The 21,201-nt window shown below is 37.1% G+C and overlaps 2 protein-coding genes across 4 annotated transcripts in view; both read right to left on the reverse strand.

The window, feature by feature from the left end:
* Window positions 1–9,604, reverse strand: part of igsf9b (immunoglobulin superfamily, member 9b) — a 54,049-nt gene extending 44,445 nt beyond the window's left edge. For both annotated transcript variants that reach the window (XR_008385959.1, XM_053624904.1), the window contains exons 1-2: window positions 8,950–9,604; window positions 930–1,019 (exon numbers count right to left, since the gene is read on the reverse strand). Coding sequence is in view for 1 of the 2 variants with exons in the window: in XM_053624904.1 (XP_053480879.1) it covers window positions 930–990 (61 nt within the window). In the remaining variant the exon portion in view is untranslated. The remainder of the gene's footprint in view (window positions 1–929; window positions 1,020–8,949) is intronic.
* Window positions 9,605–13,085: 3,481 nt separating this feature from the next.
* tmem230b (transmembrane protein 230b) lies at window positions 13,086–20,979 on the reverse strand. Of its 2 annotated transcripts, none has more exons than XM_053624905.1 (4): window positions 20,864–20,979; window positions 20,310–20,424; window positions 19,108–19,233; window positions 13,086–13,553 (listed from the first exon to the last, which is right to left on the reverse strand). In XM_053624905.1, exons 2-4 carry the CDS (start codon window positions 20,388–20,390, stop codon window positions 13,413–13,415), a joined length of 348 nt encoding a protein of 115 aa, XP_053480880.1. In that variant the 5' UTR covers window positions 20,391–20,424; window positions 20,864–20,979; the 3' UTR covers window positions 13,086–13,412. The 2 variants fall into 2 exon arrangements, with proteins under 2 accessions (XP_053480880.1, XP_053480881.1); XM_053624906.1 differs by having other exon boundaries at window positions 20,310–20,449; window positions 20,864–20,941.
* Window positions 20,980–21,201: the final 222 nt, after the last annotated feature.

Below are 21,201 nucleotides of genomic sequence, written 5' to 3' on the forward strand. Positions count from 1 at the left end.
TTAGATTTATCTTGTGCATATGTCTGATTAATCTCATATGTGTATGGATACGTTTGGGTGAGTTAATTAACCTGCTAGTAAAGTGTTTCAGTTTACTGCTGTTTATTCTCTGTTCAGCTTCAGCTCATGCATCTTAAGCAGCTCAGTTCCTGAAATTATTGACTATGGCTAGATTATTTGAAACACTAAACCTATTCTTTCTGGATTTTTCTTCTTCAAAATACTTGTTAATGTATCTTGCGTGTCATTTTTCCAACAGTATGTTCTAAATAAAACTGTGTTTAATAAAATATTGTGCTTGTGTAGTGATTGCTACACATCTTAAATTCAAAAGCAGTTTTTGCATTTGAATGCGCATTTTTATCTTAAATTTGACAAGTATTTGAAATTTGGATTTTAATTTGACAGCCCTAGAGCAGACGAGAGGCCAGAAGCAGTGCGAATGGCTAAAAAACTTGCCGTCGAGTGCTGTGTGCAGAAGCCATCAGCATGTAGCGTGTGTAGATCTGGTTTTGTTTTCTTTTTCGTGTATTTTGGATTATCCTTGTTTTTGCTGTTTGTTGATCACCTTGCCTGTGCTCTGTTTACTGATTTTGATTCATGATTTGGATTGGTCTGCCTGCCTCTCAAATAAAACGCTTAAACTGCATTTGCATCCGTCTCTACTTGCCAAACATGACATGCTGATATTCATTCTTATGTAAACAAACAAGCATGTAAACACAGTGGGCATTATCGAGGTCAGCAAAAATGATCGAGGTCATGTCCATATATCGTACGATAAGTCGATAACGTAATTACCATGCCAGGCCTATAGAGTACAGCACATTATAACAAAGTAGGGAAAAGAACAATAGAGTACAATAGCATAGAGAACATTACATTAGAACATAGAAGACAATATTAAATTACAAATTCACAGTACTTACTTGTAAGATAGAGGAAGGAAGCAAATGTGACACAGAGAAGCCAGATTTTCTTCTGTCCCATGGCAAGCGCTCACACACCGTCACACATTTCTGTGAAAAGAGAAACATACACAAATATTGGATCACTGTTTTCTTTGGCAATACTACAGTTATCATAAAGTAAAAGTAAGGTCTTTATGATCTAAAGTTGAATTATATGCAACCGTGTAGCACCATTCGTTTATAGTGAGTGGGTGCATCATGTGATTCAAACTATAATGTAAGACAATAGTGAAACAATGATCAAATACAAGTTATTTAAACCACAACAATAAATAGCTGTCATTTTTGCCAGTCACACATCTCCCATAACAAGAGTTTGGCAGTCAGTATGAAAATCATACTAAGTGCACGCATTCTTTCATTAAACGTTCATCCTGACATTACAGTGAACTGTCTGAGCTGTGGTTTGGAACAGTTCAATGGTTAAATATTCCTTTAAAGAACAGCCAGATATGGGTTTAATGCTTTCATAATATCATTTTACACGTAAACTTACAAATTATTTGAAGCACAATATACATTATAGAAGATCTGGTAGCAGATCAAAACCAACAGATCAAGGTGGAACAATGGAGCACTACAATCATGTGATGGTAACACAGCTAAATCTCTACATCAGTCCACCACACAAATAGACAATACTCAGACAGATCTGGCTGGCTGTTGGTTTGATAGCAGATAATTTATTAAGTGGTCTGGGTAAATGGAGATCAGAACTAGAAATATGAGTTGACTAAACATTATCAAATTAAGCAGACTCCATGTGTAGACATGATTCTAAACACATCACCCTCAACATGCTGGGTTTCCCGTGCTTCTCTACTTAAAAAGTCTGAGCAACTTTAGTCTGAATCTAGAATACTTTACAGGAATTAATTCTGTGCTGCACAGTGCTGATGAGAACCTGTATTCCAAGCAGCCGTGAAATGCTTTATGTACTTGTGTATAAACAAAGCCACACGGCATGTATATTTCACAATATCATTTTCATAATAAACTCACAAATAGCAAACTTTCAAAATAAGGAAGGACACACTCAAATCTCTATAGCCTTCTTTTGCAGCTAAGATATAGTGCATGGCCTGCTCAGTGGAAAGGCAGATTCCTTGGCTGAGTAATATAATCCAGAACAACCACAGGTATGATACAGCCCTTAGTACTCCACTGCCACACATTCTGAAATGGTATTTATCAGCTGAGAACAAACATTATATCAATATCTTGGCAACAGAATGTTTTATATGTACCATATGGGCCATTTATATGTATTATTTGATTGAATTATATTTCACTCTCTAGAATTACAACAATTCTAGAGAGGGTCAATATAAGAAAGGTGTTTTTTTATTTAAAGACATATACAACTGTAGGATACATTTCTGGAGGGCTAGTTGATACATATTATTATGAGACAAAGAATGCCGTTAAAGTTAAATAATGTGTGAGAAAGGTAGGGATGACGTGCAACATGAACTAGAGATGGTATGTACACTGTGGTCATATTTCCACAGTGAGGTTTTTTTGAATTGTGTGAATTGCTGTCATTGCTTATTTTGTATAGACTGTTGTATACATGAAACTTAATGCCCATATTTTGGCCCATATTGCATGCAACTGCATCATTCAAATCGAAACAAGGCTACTGTGCAGCAGTACATTTGAGAGGAAAATTAATTTCCATCTTGAGATGAACACCTAACTCACTATTCAGACAACTGAAGAAATCAAATTGTTCGTTAAAATATCAGACAATGTTCATAAGGCAATATACAACAATATACAGGGCAATATGCTTGTTCAATCACATGATATCTTTAACTTTTGACTATTGTAACTGATAAGTTATGATATTGGCTGCAATACCTGATACATTTGTAACTGGGAGCTCACCATTTAGCTGCTGTGCTAGTGACCTGAATTTGTGAGTGCAAATCCAAGACAACACTGTTGGACCCCTGAACCTAATGCCCCTAACCCACAAATATCCAGCGCCATGATTATCAGATTGTGTTCACTTGTTAGTTCCTTTGCGTAAATCATAAATTTTGTAACCACTTTATAGCGGTCAGGGTCATAGTGGATCCAGAGCCTATTCCAGGCACAATGTATGCATGTCCCCATCATTTCCACACTAGATGGTACGCCAGTCCATTGCAAGGCACTATGCACACAGATATCTGCACACTCATTCATGCCCAGGGAAGATTTAGAGTAGCCAGTAAGAGACCCTGGAGAAAACCCACATGGACAGGAAGAGAATGTGAAACTCCACACAGATAGTAACCCAAAGTCAGGATTGAACAAGAGACCCTGGAGCTGCAAACTTCCTGCTTTGGATAAATGCAACACCAAATGAATTTGTTCAAAGGCTCTTAATTGAATGTTGGTGTGTATTTTATCTTCCTCACAGAATATGTTTCTAAGAAAGGGATGTAATCCAGAAGTAGTCCAAAGAAACACTGCCAAAGAAACCCTACTCTAATGCAGGTGAAACCTGGTTTAATGATTAACTGATGGGTCAAAAATTGCATTCTCTGGGTGTCCTAGAGAATGCAAAAAAACCAAAACGAAAAAACACAAAAATGTGTAGAGCACAGGATTCTCTGGACAGAAACTGAAAACCACTGTTTTAAGTAAATGGAGCAGTAGGGCTTCGTGTCTCTCTCTGTGTCCCATCAGCAGGCTGGTTGTAGAACAAGGGTGCCTTGTGACAGGCTTTTGGAAAGAGGTGTCAGCCATGAACATGCAGAGAAGGGAGACAGGAGAAGGGAGAGAAACTCCAAATACAAAATGTGTATTTGCCAGTGTGCTTCTTCTGCACGTGTAAGGCCACTAATGAGCTTATATTGTGGCCTCTGCTGACATTTAAAGTTCCATTGGTCAAATAAATCTACATGTTATATTATAGGATTAATATAATGATACAAAATGGACAATTGAAGTACCCTGAAGGAACCTTTGTATATTCTTTGTCCAGGATGACATAGCACTTGCTTAAAGTTTAACCTTTTAATTAAAGGACTGGCTAATTAAATCATGCCAAATCGTCACATCTCTTTAGAGAGTAAGTTCGGAAATATTTCCCCAACAGTCATGCTAAACACAAGCCAATGAAATTTTTTTTATCATTCAGTAGCCAGATTGATGTTACAGGCTGAAGTGTTTCTTAAGTTACACAAGGACCTGGAGGACCACTTACTGGCTGATGTGAAACAGATGGCTGTGGAAAGTTATAAGGTGATGAACAGTTCTATGGTAGTGATCTTAGCCCAGTGGCCACACATGGCATCCAGCTTTGCTTAGCTATGAACATGACATTCATATAATACTGTAAAATAACTATGTAACCAAATACAGTTTTGTCACCATATACAGCTTTTTATCCGCATGTAATGTATAATATGAATGAGTTTGTCCCATTAGACTAACAGTATCAGTTCTTGACAGAGATTCTACAGTTTGGTAGATTGTCTATATTTGAGGCTCATCCACTCCTGCTGCTCAGTCTTGCTAAGCTAAATGTATTAAATACTGATAATAATTGTATCAGTACTATGCTGTCAAACAAATTTTAGTCAGCAATCACTGCTAGCTTCACTGTGTTTGTTTCGATCCATTTGACAGATGGCATGTTTTGCTTAATTTTTATAGGTAACCTTAAAAGTTTGTTGTCCTTACTCCTCAGCAAACATAAGCTGTGATCATAAATAAATGGATATGTGAAACCGGATCTGTCATTTTATTTTCATCATTCACAAGTGGTTGGTTTATCTCATATCAGGTGGTGTTGCATGAGATGCATTTAGTGGCTCCATGAATGTGATTGACTTTGGTGCTTTGCTCTGTGAGAGCAGATATAAGTACCCTTGTGGTGTATTATTTGGCTACAAAATGGGCAAGAATAGTTCCTCTGCCTGTAGAGACCTGATAACGAGAGTTTGTTGGATTAAAGGTTCATTCAACAATGAGGATGGCATGCACTTGCATGTACAGGATAAGCTACCCAATGCAGTGTAATATTTCTGCAGGCATGCACATAGAGTGCCAGAGTGCAAAATTAGAACTGAATATGACTTAAATGTCTTCATAATACATATATGGCAATTGCTTACCATCCTACAGAGTGCACTCAAACGTACACACCACAACAGGTACACACCTAAAACCATTGCAAAACACTTACTGTAGACGCAAGGTGTAAGAATGGTAGTGGGAGGAATGCTCAGCAACCATATAAAAAGGTGAATACCAATGGTGCGGTATGTGCCTGTTCTTTCACCTCATATACCTGTGAGTTACAAAGAATAGCATCAAGAATATGTGCGCATGAAGCTGCATGTAGTCATGTAGAATATGCTGTTAGTAAAAACAAGCTAATAACTTGCAAGATATGGATAAAGAAAATACAGCAATATAATATCTGAATCAGTCAACTCATAATAATTACTGATGGTTGTTGTTCTCTCGCCCATGTAAAGACAATGTTCCAAATCATCTTATGTGTTTTGACATACAGGTGCATCTCAAAAATTAGAATATCGTGGAAAAGTTAATTTTTTTCTGTAATTTAATTCAAAAAGTGGAACTTTCATATATTCTAGATTCATTACACATAAAGTGAAATATTTCCAGCCTTTTTTTGTTTTAATCTTGATGGTTATGGCTTATGGCTCATGGAAATCAAAAATCCAGTATCTCAAAATATTATAAAAAAGAATTTATAATACAGAAATGTCGACCTGAGAAAAGTTCTAATCAGATAATTAACTCGAAACACCTAACAAAGGTTTCCTGAGCCTTTAATCTTTCAGTCTGGTTCATTCAGTACACACAACCACAATCATAGGGAAAATGAAAGTAAATTTTGCATTTCATTTGGAAATCAAGGTACCAGAGTCTGGAGGAAGAGTGGAGAGGAACAGAATCCAAGTTGCTTGAAGTCCAGTGTAAAGTTTCCACAGTCAGTGATGATTTGGGGTGCCATGTCATCTGCTGGTGTTGGTCCACTGTGTTTTCTCAAGTTGAGAGTCAATGCAGCATCTAACAGGAGATTTTAGAGAACTTCATGCTTCCATTTGCTGACAAGCTTTATGGAGATGCTGATTTCCTTTTCCTGCAGGACTTGGCACCTGCCCACAGTGCCAAAACTACTAGTAACTGGTTTTCTGACCATGGTATTACTGTGATTGGCCAGCCAACTCGCCTGACCTGAACCCCATAGAGAATCTATGAGAAACACCAGATCCAAAAATACAGATGAGCTGAAGGCCGCTATCAAAGCAACCTCAGTTTCCATAACACCTCAGCAGTGCCACAGGCTGATTGCATCCATGCCACGCCACATTGATGCAGTAATACGTGCAAAAGGATCCCCAACCAAGTATTGAGTGCATAAATTAATATACTTTTCAAAAGGTCAACATTTCTGTATTATAAATTCTTTATTCTAATATTTTGAGATACTGGATTTTTGATTTCCATGAGCTGTAAGCCGTAATCATCAAGATTAAAACAAAAAAAGGCTTGAAATTTTTCACTTTATGTGTAAAGAATCTAGAATATATGTAAGTTCCACTTTTTGAATTAAATTACGGGAAAAAAATTAACTTTTCCACAGTATTCTAATTTTTTGAGATGCACCTGTAAGCCTTTCATACGTTCTCCACCACTGCTTCATAATATACTCATGCAATGCTTATAAATGTGTTATAAAGCCACTATGTAGCCTATGGGACCTTTCAAATAAGGAGTTAATTTTATGTATGGGTTTTAATCTAGGCTGCAGTTATACAGATAAATGATATACCATTTTACTTTTCTCTGGCTTCATGTGATTTTTACATGGTGCTATCGGCACATGCCATTTTGATGATGTTAGAGAATTTTCACATTATCTGTGATTAGCAGTTGTAACTGGATGTCCTTATTCAAACTATACACCTGCTTTTATGAAACATGACTGTTTTAATCGCGTTTACTACTATGATTATGATGTTGATGATGATGATGAAGAAATCAACACTAGTATGACCATGCTTATCCCCTGTTTCTTTTGCACTTCTATTTACTTGTGCTATGGAAATGGGACATGGTTCATTGATTTATAGTGATATAGTAACTCCTTAAGTTAAAGCCCTGAGATGTCAAAAGGAAAATGCAATTAATACCCTCTGATGTCAACATAGTGTCCTAAAGTTCATTTGGTCTATAGTATACATACCCAAGATAAGTTGGTATTCATATTTGCAAGATCTCTGGGTTATTAAAAGAACAGGTGGCACCAATCTCAGTTAGTTAATGGGTTAATGGCCTTACTGTGCAATGACCTTACTGAGCACCACAATGTTATGGATTAATATTTTAAAATCACAGAATATCAAAGAGAACCTTTTAATTTCAAGGTCTCAGATTATTTCAAGGTTTGATCATTCAAATTGTAAAGTAACAGTACATTCAGAAGCTTTACTGTCAAATCCATCTAGCAGTAATTGTTCAATAGTGAAGCAAATGGTCTTGTGCCTCCCTCACACTTTAACTCTCAACCCAAGGCCATGTGTAAAAGTGTTTCTGAAACAAAGCCAGGGAACTCACACAATGTTTCCCTTACTTTTCTGATCATTCTCGCTTCTTACTTCTAAGTGAAATAGAAACAGTTTTTTTAACCAAATGCTTTTACTGTGTAGGAACAAGAATTACTATCCAGAGAAGAAACAGGTGTTAGTTAATGGCAGCTCCTCAACAAACTAGTGGTTCATGCTGATCCAATATGACAACATGACAGACATTTGTTCAATGAGAATAACAGAAAGAAAGCAAAATGTGATGTTTTGCTTTCGGCACACCCAGGGAGATCTTGTACCACAGGTCTTGAGACAAAGCAACCTGGACTTTGGCAACAGTGGCAACCCTCATACTGATTAATCAGTTCATATTTCTAAAGCTATTTTAACCTGTGCAAAACCAGTATTGACCAGGACATAGTATATACACAGGGCAGTGTATAGCACATGTGTAACTAGAGCAGAAAACAGGGAAAGGACTAAGTTTTATTAACTGTCTGCTTCATTGATGATTAAACAAATATTTGAATACACACATTTATAAACCTGTCTCAAGCTGTAACAAATATATTCAATAATAAGATGCAGTCCAAGAGGCAAAAAGGGCAAGGTAAGTGTAATTATATTACAGTGTTGAAAATGACAAGTATATTATAAGTGACTATGCAGGTACTTATTATTTACTATATGTTTATAATAGCTCACTGACAGAACTCACATTATGGGAACCACAGGCCTATAAACAAACTACTGTGTAAGTTCTGTGCATAGTGGATCTCTCTGAATAAGATAACATAGCTGTTTGTTAAGTCACGTCAAAGGATATAGACCAAGGCATATTACATGAGTAAGATGAGACATATCATACATTGTGTAGTCCCACGGCTCTTACCATAAAACATACATGCTGTTAACACTGGTAAATATAGAAGGTTTACATGTGTTTCACTTGCTTTAGATTTACATTTATGGCATTTGGCAGACACTTTTATGCAGATTGACTTACATTTATCTCATTTATACAACTGAGCTTTTAGGTTTATTAAGGGCCTTTCTCAAGGGCCCAGCAGTGGCAATATGTTAGCACACATGGCATAACATTACCACAGTCTAACACACGGTCTAACATAACCACGCGGTCTAACATAACACGGTCTTACACAACCACATGGGGGTGTGTGGCAATTCCGTATAAAAGGCACTCCATCCTAAACTCGGTGTGTTGGATGGAATACGGCCAGCATTTGGAAGATGATTATAGTTTTCTAAGGCTAATATATCGCCAACAATGTGTTCTTAATTAAAATGCACATCACGTGTGCATTAACTGACATACTACAAATGACGCATGCCGATAACAGGCGTACACAATATACAGCATTTTCAGTAGCTTCCGTGTAAATGGTATGTATCTTTACCTGTGGCTCTACACCTTCTGTGATACATCACTCCATAGAAGTTTTCCTTTTTCGTATACCCAAGAGAAGTTCCTTCCGAATATGTCCTGGTCAGTATAGTTACAAAAACAAAACAAAACAAAAGTGTTTGTTTGAAGGTAGATAGAGGTGTTTCTTGACCCTCCTCATGCAAACTGAGCTGAAATAACGCGTGGCTCTGTTCTCTCTGAGCTTTACATTATCGCCAGTATCAGGTGCCGAGTTGAATAAGGTGTTGCTGTAGAACCATTAGAATTTTCTTTTTCTTTTTTATACACAGAGGGAAAACAGGTTTTCTTCACAGGAATTGCCCGAGGCAATGCTTTTCCTCTCCCTTTGACCGGAGCGAGTTTGGGCTTCGTGTACAGGACCTTACCTGCTGACACAGGTTGTCCAAATGCGCAACGCTAAACGCAACTCGCTACATGCTACACAAGCGCGCACTCTCGCTTCAACTCCCCCTTTTCTTTTCTTTTCGGTTTAAAGTAGACTAAAATCACTGACGCCTCCTGGAAACCCCTGGTCGACCAGCTGAAGAACGGATATAGCTGCTTAAAAAAAAAGTTAACTACACGAGATATAGAAGCCATGTGAAATGAAATGAACAGCGTCTACTTTGTGCTGTTCCTCCACCCTCCCCCTCTTACTCCTCCTCCTCCTCACCCCTCTCCTCCCTTCCATTCTTCCCTGTATCCTTCCCTCTACACCCCCCTCCCCCGTGCGGGAGACTGATGTAAACTATATAGTAACAATCTCACCCATTGTTTCTGACCGTAACCGTCAATCCCCTCCCCCCTTACCTAATTTACTCTTTTTTTTCTAGAGATTCTGTATGGATGAACTTTTGTACTACCTCTGTTGCCTGGTTTTGTCTAATACCTTAGTCCAATTTATACAAGAAACCGGGAAACGAAAGGATACAAATATGGGGTTAGAATGGTTTCAATTCCAAATAAATAGATTACGATCCACAAATAGATGTAGTGAGATTCACAAAAATTAAACAAATTCACAAATGCATTGAATGAGATCCACAAATATGAAGCCTGGTATACACTCGATGCGTCCACAACAGCTCGACGCAGCGTTGTAACTTGCATTTATTGCAACTTGCCCTTATTGTAACTTGCATTTATTGCAACCTGCCTTTATTGTAACTTGCATTTATTGCAACTTGCCCTTATTGCAACCTGCCTTTATTGTAACTTGCATTTATTGTAAATTGCCGTGGCGCCGGATCCGGAAATGAATGACTTGGTGGCGACTCTTGCCGAAAGGTACGGTTGTACAGACATCTCTATGATCCATCCATGTGGGACCATAGAGATGGCAGAAAATTCATGGAAAGGTTTTTAGAAATAGTGATTTTGATTTGCTTTGTACATACTGTTGAAAGAATAAAGCCAAAGCTGAAAGTTTTTTGTGGTAGAACCATGTTTTCTTCACAAATAAACAGTCACTACACTACAACGTCATACAGTGAATAAACCTCATTCTTTTGTCTTTATACATAGAGACATTTACATGGATGGGTGAACATACAGAGTGATCATTCTGTAATATCTTTCTTTTGTCTCTATACATAAAGAGACATTTGCACTGATGAGCGAACATAATAATCACTTGATTGTGTAAATGTGAGAAATGACCTTTGCAGGAAGCTCCCACTTTTTGCTTGTGTCTATAATAATTGCTAACATTTATAAAATGAGCCTACAACAAATAATAAGTCTACTTAATGAAAGTAATGGTCCATGTTTAATAAAAGTCTTAATGAAATGAATAAAAAATTGAGGCTCAATTTAGTTTTATACATGTTCTCATATTTATAGCTAGGCCTGTATTTTGTTGTAATGTGACAAGTGATAATCTCAAGCTTTACTGGGTTTTATGATTCTTGTATGGTTCCTTTCTCTTTTTTCATACTGTGGGTTTTAGTGAAGTTTACTGAAAACAAACATCGTCAACAACAAACACAACAATTCCTCCTCAGTATTCAGCAACTACTGTACACGAGACGCCTTGTTTGTAAGCGTTGCTATGGTTGTTCCGACAAACTACTTCTCTCAGCTACTTCCTGTTGGTTAATAGGACGATTACTCCGAGTCGCCCCCTTTCGTTTCAAAGAATATTACAACAGCGAGCGCGTCAAGCATACCCAAGTATACCTCGTCCGTTTGGGAAGGTGCGCGCGCAGTCAGCGGAGGCTCGCAGTGCGGAGCCTGGCGAAAGGCTTGACTCTGTTCCCGCCCTAATTGTAAAAACAAAACGTGATTGGTTGGAGCGAGAACGTGCTACGATTGGTCACTGCACTGTGGCGGTTATCCGATTAGCTTGAGTAGATGGTGGGCGGAGTCCACTCTTGACGCTACAATGTTTAAAAACTCACAAATGAATGCAGGGAAAAAAAATGTTTGCATTTTCCATTTTCCATATGGAATCTTCTCCGTTTCTTCTTCTTTTCTCAAATGAATCGCATTTTAGAGGCCCTGAACATACCCGAAAACTCAGGAAACTTTGCAGACTCGTCAGAACCGGTGAAAATTTACATCCAGAATGGAGTGTGGAAAAATGGCTCACAAAGTTTTATGTTTCGCCATGAAACAGGAAGTTGTTATAACTCAAACATACAATGTCCAATCTGTTCCAAACTTCACGTTTGTTAACAGTCCCAGCCTGAAGACATACAATAGTTATATTCATAGCGCCACCTGCTGGCAACATGAACTGTCATGTTTACACTAACTCAGACATACAATGTTCAATCTGCACCAAACTTCACGTTTTATACGAATCCTGGCCTGAAGACATCTACACGCCAATATTCAGTTGTAGTCATAGCGCCACCTGCTGGCAACAGGAAATTACATGTTTTACATTGTGATACACTCCTAACAACATATAAGTGCTAAAACAAGTGGAATGGCGTTCCCCGGGCAGAACCGGCCCCAACATGCACCCGGGTGCGAGGGCCAGTTCATCGCTGCTTGCAGCTTTAATATTTGTCAATATAATTTATTTTTGTGAAACTACTAACATATATTTGTGGATCTCCTTCAATGCATTTGTGAATTTGTTGAATTTTTTAAAAATCTCACAACATTTATTTGTGAATCGTAATCTATTTATTTGGAATTATGAAACAATTTTAACTCCATATGCAAGCATAGGTCTGCAGTAAAAAACTATAATTTATATTTATAAAGCACATTGTTTCTGGGTCTTGACCACAAAAACAAACAAACAAACAAACAAACAAACAAGCAAGCAAAAAAAGATCACGCTTGCGTCTTTGTTCCTTCCTAATATATTCACTTTCGAGCCACTAGAGGGCGTAAGGCGCCGCATATAGTATTTATATCAGTGTGTGCTTCCAAATTAGACTGTCCAACAAGTAACTGTTAATTTTATTAATTATTAACTGTTAAATTTATTTTAATATAAAATATTTAATATAAAACCATAGTAGACGTTTTATAGGTTGTATTAAATATATTTTATTAGTTAGATGGCCAGTGATAGCTCAGTGGTTTAAAACATTGGACTACTGATTGGAAGGTTGTGAGTTTGAATCCTAACGCTGCCACTGCTGGGCCCTGGATCAAGACCCTTAACCCTCAACTGCTCAGTTGTATAAAAAATTAGATATGTGTAAGTTGCTCTGGATAAAGGTGTCTGCCAAATGCAGTAGATGTCATTACAATGTCCACATATCTTTAAAATGCTTTTTTTTGGGCACTTGTTTGTTAGCAAAATCCAAAGTGGGCAACTTTTCCTCTAGAGGTATTTGTTTAATTTGTAGACTTAAAAGCAACTTACTTTGATATAGATATTAACTGATTACAATGAAGAGGAATCACGTGAACTGAAGAGCAGTGTATATTAAATAAATAAAGAATGATAGATTTATATAGCACATGGTCATCAGCCTTTTAAACAGATCAAAACTCTAGTACCATGTAATAAATATCAAAGATAAACCATGGAATGTAGTAGTAAGGATTCAGCAGGAAACCAGTCATAGGAGGGGTTAGTCATGATATATTGCTATTCAACAGACTTTAAACAGAGTTCTGTCTGACCCAGGGATGATGACAGAATACTTTTCCACATAAAAAACTATTCTACAGTAGTAACATATCAAATACAATAGTAAAAAAGTTTAACAGACCAATATCTATACATTTCAATTTGCATCCTCTTGCCTCAATTTTAATCTGCACTAAAGACAGCATAGCATTACAAATGTTAATTTTTTTCCATTTCTGAAATATAGAATATAAATCCATATATGGGATTCTTGAGGCTCAAGTTACCAGCCTTTTTTTACAGATGCAATATGAAAGTCAAGCCTCTCTTGACTGAAGCTGTGCCAGCAGATATAGGAGGAGACCTCTTTTTCAGAGATCAGTTATAAACACCAGTAAAACGTTGCTCTATGTTACTCAGTCATCAAAGTCTGGGATGTCATCGTAAGAGTAACCACGGTAACCCTTATAGGCATAGTAGGCAATCCGCAAGTGGTAGAATCCTGGGATGAAGACCAGAATTCCAAGGATGAGGACAGGTATAGTGCGCTCACGGTGCTGTAAGTGAAATAAAATATATTGTCATTCATGGAAAACCTCCAGAAAGGACATAAATTTCTATACGTATCATGGTGTGGTAAAAACATCTTAAAACAACAATAATAAATGAGATGGCAATCAAATAAATATCTGACTACTGCACTGGTAAGGAAGAAGGGTACATTACCATTAATCACATTCTAAATTACCATGTCCAGCTGACATGGTCTGCTCAGACTAGTAAATGTCCTTTAAAGGTCTGATTGCCAGTTTTATTACCTTGATTGAGAGAAAATATTGACCCTGCTTCATCTTCGTGTGTGTGTGTGTGTGTGTATATATATAGGAGTGCAAGCTAGAAGTTCAGAGGCTGTTACACCATCTGGACTAAGTCATGAAATCATGCTTGACTGCTTGTCTTTAGTCTATCCTGATTAATGGCTGACATAAATTCAAGTAGGAGTGGCACCTCACAGAAATAACATTATAACACTAGGTTCTGAACCCTGAATACAGCTTTAATTGTGTATTTTCAGCAAGACTAGATGCTCAGTCTTTTATAATGCGGCGACCATCTCTAGTGAAATCAAAACTTTTTATAGCTTAAGTGTTTTCAAGATTGGAAGTCTGTGCTTTTAAATAGATATTTAGTTGATGGTTCTGATGTGTGTGTGTGTGGGGGGGGGTGTAAAATGTCTTAGTTACCTTCTTTTCAACATGGTACTTCATATACACTGACAGTTTTAAGAAAAGAAAAACAGACGACAAGTATTTACACTTTTTATTGTTTTTATTATAAGTATACTATACACTGTTAATGACATTAACATTTTGCTTGCCTTAAGAGCTCTGGATTTTAATTTGACCATTGTGGCAGTATACATGAGTTAATATAATCATGCGATTTTTCTAGTCAGATTACTAGCTCTTTATATTTGTGTCATCTAGCAGGATCACGGCCGCTGGAGCAACAGGGGTGAGCTGGTATTTGACCTGGCACTTTTGAAACTGCTGGGACGGTGACCCATCACCCCAGGCAGTAACAGACAGGCCTGACTCCAATCAAAACTTCCAGTTCAGCTGGGGTGTGGGACATTTCACCTAAAGGTGATCTCCTATGAGTGATAAACGGTTAACCGCGCTTTGACACTCACTGGCACTTAATAATCGTGTGTTGAAACAGTACTGCTAACGTTTTAATATTTGAAGTGACATATTCTGTACTCTGAATCAATTATAAGAAAATTCCTCAAATGGCATTCTTCAAATAAAGTAAGTAAGGCTTGCTGGAAAAATGTTTAGCGAAACATACAGTTACTACAGTGACATTTTATTTTGTGTTATTATAGTCTTATTTTGTGAACTACGTTTTTGCTGTTATTAGTTGCATGAGGAGGAAAATGCTAAATGAAGCATGTGGGGTTGATTATAATCAGACCCTGGCTCCATAATGCAAAAAAACATAATACATAGTTAGTCTGTTTTTAAAGACAAATGACACATGTACCTCTTCTCTCAGATAAAAAAATCCTGCCCCACCTCTTTGGGCTTAGTGGTGCCACCCCTGAGCAGGATCATCACAGTGCTGTTCTAAAACCCTTCCCCTACCAAACACTACACTACTATTTAGCACTACCACAGCCTGCTTAGTGAATGTTTAATTTTTTTTTTAATTAATCTGAATGTGAAATCTTTCTGAAAGCAAAACAACAAACAAAGAGGTTTTTATGTTTTCACACCATCTGTGGAGTGCTCATCATTGTTCAACCCTACCAGCCAGAATGAATGATCCTTAATCTCATTTCTTTTCAGTTCATGAACTGCAAATGGGTTTCCTGCTCCAAGACACCTGGTTTGACTTAACAAAAAGCATACTCTTAGATAACCAAAAGGCATAAACATCTGTCTAAATTAACTACTTGAAATTGCATGCAGTCTACCTAACCTAATAATTTAATGTTTGTACTGTTACTGTACTGGTAGGTAATGTCACTCTCTTCTAAAAATGTTCACACTGTCTGTCCATCAACAAGTATGTGATTTGTACCACATCCACTTGTATCAGCAACAAAAAGCACAGACTCAGTCTAATGATAATACCATTTTTGTGGTCCTCATTTATAGGCATTAAGGGTCAAGTAATTCACAACAGTAGTTGACTAGATAAATCAAAATCTAATTCAGGACATCTTAGTACAATTAAACGTGAATAAACAACAGCAAATAATGTACTACACATCAATTAACAGCCATTTATAGCATACAAATGAATTTTTTTTTAATCATAATTGTTTTTAAAGCTTTAATTCTTCTTTAGGCTATACAGTTTTACTGTCCCCTCTGAAAGTATTGGAATGGCAAGGCCAATTCTTTTGTTTTTGCTATACACTAAAGAGATCAAAAGATGAATATGAGACAGTATATCAGAATTTCAGCTTTCATTTCCTGATATTTATTTTGATATTTACATCTAGATGTGATAACCAACTTAGAACATCCAACAGCAGACCAACTAATTGTTAGGAGAGCAAAAATAAACAGGTAAATAACACTTCTTAATATCTGGTTGCATATTCCATGCTTGCAATAACCGCATCAAGCCGGTGACCCACTGACATCACTTTTTTCCCCTGATGAAGTCCTTTGTTGTGTTGGCAGTGTGTCTTGCGGCATGATGAAGTTCCTTCCAATTAGATTGGATGCATTTCTCTGTAAGAATGTTTCTGTAGACTTGACAGAGGAATTCATTCCTCTGCTACCATCACAAGTTACTACACTTCATCAATAAAGATTAGTGAACTCATTCCAGAAGCAGCCATGCAAGCCCAAGCCATGATGCTACGTCCACCGTACTTAACTAATGAGCTCATACATTTTGGATCATGAGCATATCCTTTCTTCTGGGTGGCTGTGGCTTAGGTGGTAGAGCGGGTTGTCCACTAATCGTAGGGTTGGCGGTTCGATTCCCGGCCCACATGACTCCACATGCTGAAGTGTCCTTGGGCAAGACACTGAACCCCAAGCTGTTCCCGATGGCAAGTTAGCGCCTTGCATGGCAGCTCTGCTACCACTGGTGTGCGAGTGTGTGTGTGAATGGGTGAATGAGACATAGTGAAAAGCGCTTTGGAAAAAAGCGCTATATAAGTGCAGACTAGGGATGCACCGAATGTTCGGCAACCGAAATTATTCGGCTGAAAATAGCAAGTGAAAAGGCCGAATAAATTTGACCGAACAATGACGTGTTTGATGATGCAACCAAATAGCCTAGTAACCAGAGTGAGATGCGCGAATGTCACAACCTTGATGAGGGGGTGTGCGCATGCACAAGCTACGTGCTCTTCGGATGTTTTCTGTGCGTTTGTTTTGTTTCTGTCACGACGCGAGACGTAAGGGAGTAGAGTACGGAAGCGGGTAAAGACGTATTTATTTAAGGGCAGGCAGACAAATCCAGTATCTACTATAATACTCCGCGAGGTGTATGGGGACGCGAGCGGTATATATCCCCAATATAATCAGCCGTATAGAACCGAATAGAACCATTTTTTGCACTCTTGTCAATGCACTTTTTAATGCACGTTTTTGTTGTAGGCTACAGAGTGTTCCATTCTTTCAGCAGTCAGTTATAGGCCTAACATAGGCTATTCAAGGGGGGCTCAAAGATGGGCACATAAAAATATTTTTATTTTACTCATTTATTTATTTAAAGTTATATTGTGCCTTGTTGGTAGGCTATGCCTGCTGGAATGAAAAAAAAGTGTTCAGTGTTAAATAAATATTTTGAAATTGTAGTTTTTGTAATTGATTTTTTTCTCTGAAAAGCAAGACAAAATAGTAAAAAGCACATTTTGACTATTTAATTTATGCAGTGGTGAAAAAAAATGGCAAAATAAATGGAAAAAACACAAAAAACCGTGTTCGGTATTCGGCCTTCGGCTGAGTTTTTCATTATATTCGGTTTCGGCTTTGGCCAAGAATTTTCATTTCGGTGCATCCCTAGTGCAGACCATAGACTATTTAACATTCTTTCTCCAGACTTTGGTCTTTGCATCACTATGGTAGAGGTTAATCTTGGTTCCAGAACTTTTGTGGCTCATATCTGTATTTTGTCTTCACAGGGGAAACAATCAATCTAACAGGGCACAGCTGGGCATCAAGAAACACCTGTCAGTTACATGTTCCAATATTTTTGATTGCTTGAAATATACCACTCATGTATGTAATGAATCTAGAATATATGAAAGTTCCACTTTTTGAATTAAATTGAAAATGAAAATGAAAACTGAAATTCTGACCTATCATCTCATTCATCTTTTGATCTCAAACCCAAATGTTTTCAATGTATGGCAAAAATAAATAAATAAAATAAAATAAAATAAAATAAAATGCAAAGTAAATCTATGCATAATATTACACTATTTAAAGGCATACAGTCATGGGGGGGTGTCATGAGGAAGAATAATGTACACCCTCCTTCAATTCTACGTGTTCATCAGGGCCTAAATTAAAACTATGTTCCTCACCAAATCCAATAAGCAAACAAATAATCTTAGTTAACAAAAACAAACAAAAAATATCCACAAAACTCCACCTTGGTCACATCAGTCCAAAGGATATTTTTCCAGAACTTTTGTGGTTGTTCAGATGCAATTTTGCAAACCTAAGTCATTCTGCCATATTATTATTGGAGAAGAGGGGCTTTTTCCTAATCACCCTTCCATGAAAGCCATACTTGTTCAGTCATTTTTTATATTATCATGAACAAAAACATTTAATATGCTTACTGAGGCCTGTAGATCACATGACGTAACTCTTGGGTTTTTCTTTACATCGCTGAGCATTAAATCCAAGGTCTGACCTTGGACTGGATTTGCTGGGACGCCCACTCATGGCAACTGTCTTAAAGACTCTCCAATTGCATACAATCCTTATCATTGTAGAATGTTAAATTTCAGATTGTTTGGAGATGGCCTTATAACCCTTCCTAGATTGATGAGCAGCAACAATTGCTTCTATGAGGTCATGGCTGATGTCCTTTCTTCTCTGCATGATGTACACACACAACTGAGTGCTCCAGAACACCAAACTGCCAAAGGTTCTGCTTTCATAGACGTAATCACAGTTTTTGATGATTAACTAATCTAGTAACACCTGGCTGCTAATTACTCTCTTAATGATTGTGAAAGTAGGAAGGTGTACATAATTTTCCCACCTGGTTTCTGAATGCTGGTTTACTTTTTTGGGGAAAAAGACTACATATTGAAATCTGTTGCAACCTAAGGTTATTTGTTTCTTTATATAAGTTGGTGAGGACCAGAGAACTGTTATTTATTTCCTGATAAAAAACAAACAAACAAACAAACAAACAGAGAATTGAAGGAGCATGTACTTTCTTTTTCCCCTATGACTGTATGTATTCTTAAAGCAAACTTGTGTGGATGACATCAGCATACATAGCTCATACAGCCCTTGGATGTGTACAGCAGTGTCTGGGGATTTTTTTTACCAAGCTGATAATGATATAATTTTTTTTTTTATAGCTTTAAAGGACAAAAAGCACATTTCTTCTACTCACATCTTGAACTTCAAAGTATCCTGCTAAAAGCAGCGCTCCAATGGTGATTAAAACTGAGCCGATGAGAAAAAGAACAGCAGCCAGGGCGATTGCTTTATATGGGACCTTGGGTGGGCTTTTCTTGAACTAAAACAAAAAGGAAAGAGCAATATCACAAAATATTTTTTTCCATGCCACAGTGTGGATCAACATGACTATTTTAAACAAAGCTTAAACAATGAAATATATTAATAGTTTGCCGTCATAAATTTTTCACATGATCTGTGATTAGCAGTTGTAACTAGATGTCCTTGTTAAAACTATACACCTGCCTTTATGAAACATATTTTACTCGCATTTACTACTATGATTATGATGTTGATGATGATGAAGAAATCAACACTAGTATGACCATGCTTATCCCCTGTTTCTTTTGCACTTCTATTTACTTATACTATGGAAATGGGACATGGTTCATTGATTTATAGTGATGCAACTGTCATACATAAGATTTACTCCAAAGATTAACTTCTAAGAGCCGAGTTGCTCAGGGAACTTTTAAAACACATTTTTACTCAGACAAAACAAAATACAAAAAAATAAATAAATAAATAACTAGGATATCTTTGGGTTTTAAATAGCCTTCTGAGACTATTTATAAGAGTAATTCTCAGAAACTTTATACATACTGGCCCAGAGTTGTTCTCCTTAAGTTAAAGCCCTGAGATGTCAAAAGGAAAATGCAATTAATACCCTCTGATGTCAGCATAGTGTCCTAAAGTTCATTTGGTCTATAGTATACATACCCAAGATAAGTTAGTACATCAGATTTGCAAGATCTCTGGGTTATTAAAAGAACAGGTGGCACCAATCTCAGTTAGTTAATGGGTTAATGGCCTTACTGTGCAATGACCTTACTGAGCACCACAATGTTATGGATTAATATTTTAATCCATATATTAATACTTTAAACAAAGCTTAAACCATGAAATCTATTAGTAGTTGACTGTCAGGCACCTTTTCATGATTTACTTACATGCTACACACGTTAATTATACTGATAGGCTGTATATTATAATAATATACAACGTGTATAGGTTTTGGTTAAACATTAGGAAAAAATTATTGGTATTGGAAATTATTGGTGAAGTGATTTTTTTTTCTTCTTCTGTGGTCTTAATCAAGTGTCACGTCATCAAGTGTAATTCAGTCTCATTTCTCACCTGAAGGTCAATGTAGCCATCATCATCACTGGCCAGTTTGGAGTATCTGACTCCACTCGTTACAGTGTTTCGCGCTGGCATTTTATCTCTTCTTATTACCCTTCTTCAGCCCACTCTGAAATAAATTGACTACTTTGTAGCTGTAAAGGCGATTTGACAGCCTTAATGAACTAAATTAACTATCTTTCCAAATACATAATACATGTCACCTAAGTAGAAAAGCAGGGGGAAAAAAACCCCACTATAATCGTGATTGTAAGAGTTACAGGATCTTAAATAGGATTTACATTCATTATGTTTCCACATGTCTGTAACTGTCTTTGACATCCACACAGTTTATTACACATTTACAGTATGAAGATATACTCGCAATATTAAATTCAAATCATAATCTTAAGGTTAGACCGCCAGGTATGAAGACAGCTAGCGTTTAGGCTAAAGCTTCATCTGTAGCGAGCTATTTCTCTTCAAATGTACTAAATCTAAAATGTAACATAAATGAAAGGTGCGAAATCAAGAAAACACAGACTGTTGCGATGACGTTAAAAAAATACCTCACGTGAATATCATCTTCCCTCGATTACAGGTAGAAACAACATGCAGTTATATAGCGATATCGCTTCCGTATTGGATTCACACACGCGCATGCGCATGCGCTTCCTGGCGCACTACAGTACCACAGGCTACGTTCCAAACCGCAAAACACAATTAGAAACGCACTATTTTGATACTTGGGGTACATTCACACCAGATATAGCGTTTCTTTTAAATAAATGCCACACATTATTTGCTCCATTTGATCAGATTTTAACAGCCAATGGAAATCCACGTTTGAAAGTACCTATGGTAGACCCGTTTCTGATTGATGGATCTGTCATCAAGGTCGGTCTGG

The sequence above is a fragment of the Ictalurus furcatus genome, chromosome 5, assembly GCF_023375685.1.
Source record: "Ictalurus furcatus strain D&B chromosome 5, Billie_1.0, whole genome shotgun sequence".
NCBI classification, from domain to species: domain Eukaryota; kingdom Metazoa; phylum Chordata; class Actinopteri; order Siluriformes; family Ictaluridae; genus Ictalurus; species Ictalurus furcatus.